Source organism: Mya arenaria, chromosome 14 (assembly GCF_026914265.1).
Source record: "Mya arenaria isolate MELC-2E11 chromosome 14, ASM2691426v1".
Classification (NCBI taxonomy): Eukaryota; Metazoa; Mollusca; class Bivalvia; order Myida; family Myidae; genus Mya; species Mya arenaria.
Genome location: NC_069135.1, coordinates 62,277,145 through 62,278,220, shown reverse-complemented (window position 1 = coordinate 62,278,220; position 1,076 = coordinate 62,277,145). Strand labels below are relative to the sequence as shown.

Genomic DNA, 1,076 nt, shown 5'->3' with positions numbered 1-1,076 from the left:
ACGTTCCGTCTTTGTCAAGGAACGCGACGCGAATGCTATTGGCCTTTCGTAGCCGTCCGGCATAACATGTGACATTATACCGGAAATACCGACAGGGGATGCGTCCGTTGCGAGCCGTACCGGAAGTTCCGGATTGAAATGTGCTAGCACGGGCTCTGATGTGATCAAGCGCTTCGAATCATTAAACGCCCTGTCACATTCATCTGACCATTTATACTTTTGATTTTTCTGGAGAAGTGCGTTTAACGGACTTACAACGGTTGCAAGATTTGGCAGAAATTTGTGATAGTAGTTTAAAACCCCAAGATAAGCCCTCAATGAAGTTACATCATGTGGTACAGGTGTGTCGAGCACCGACTGAATCTTGTCCTTACATTTCCACAACCCTATTTTATCAATGTCATGACCACAATATGTAACCTTGTCCTGAAAGAATTGACACTTATCTGTGTTAACTTTTAATCCATAATCACTCAAGCGTGATAACACTTTTTCAAGGTTTCCCCTGTGACAATCATGTCATCCAGTATACACTGTACTCCCGGAATTCCCTTAAGTATTGTGTCCATTGTGCGCTGCCATATCGCTGGAAGTGAGGAAATTCCATACACAGACCGGTTATAGCGGTATAGTCCCCGATGTGTATTGATTGTCAGTAACTCCTTGCTGTCGTCGTCGACCTCCAAGTGTAGGTACGCCTGGCGTAAATCCAGTTTCGTGAATTTTTGTCCCTGTGACAGATTAGCGAAAATGTCATCAACATGTGGAAGTGGATACTTGTCAACCTTCAGCGCCTGGTTGACCGTGACCTTGAAATCTCCGCAAGTCCTGACATCTCCCGTTGATTTCAAAACTGGTACGATTGGTATAGCCCATTCGCTGGTATTTACTTTCGTTATTATCCCTTGTCTTTCAAGGTTGTCAAGTTCTTTCTCGATTTTTGGTTTCATTGAAAACGGAACCGACCTTGCCTTCATGAACTTTGGTGTGGCATCGTCTTTCAGCGTTAATTTCGCACTGAAGCCTTTAGCGTGACCAATACCGTCGCTGAATACAGACTCATATCTATTCATCAT

The 1,076-nt window shown here is 44.1% G+C and overlaps 1 protein-coding gene across 1 annotated transcript; it reads right to left on the bottom strand.

The window, feature by feature from the left end:
- Positions 1-473: 473 nt before the first annotated feature.
- On the bottom strand, positions 474-1,076 carry LOC128216366 (uncharacterized protein K02A2.6-like). The gene has a single exon (XM_052922925.1). It carries the CDS (start codon positions 1,074-1,076, stop codon positions 474-476), a length of 603 nt encoding a protein of 200 aa, XP_052778885.1.

Excerpts from the sequence above, each read along its gene's own strand:
- LOC128216366 (XM_052922925.1), bottom strand. The coding sequence starts at position 1,076 with ATGATGAATAGATATGAGTCTGTATTCAGCGACGGTATTGGTCACGCT.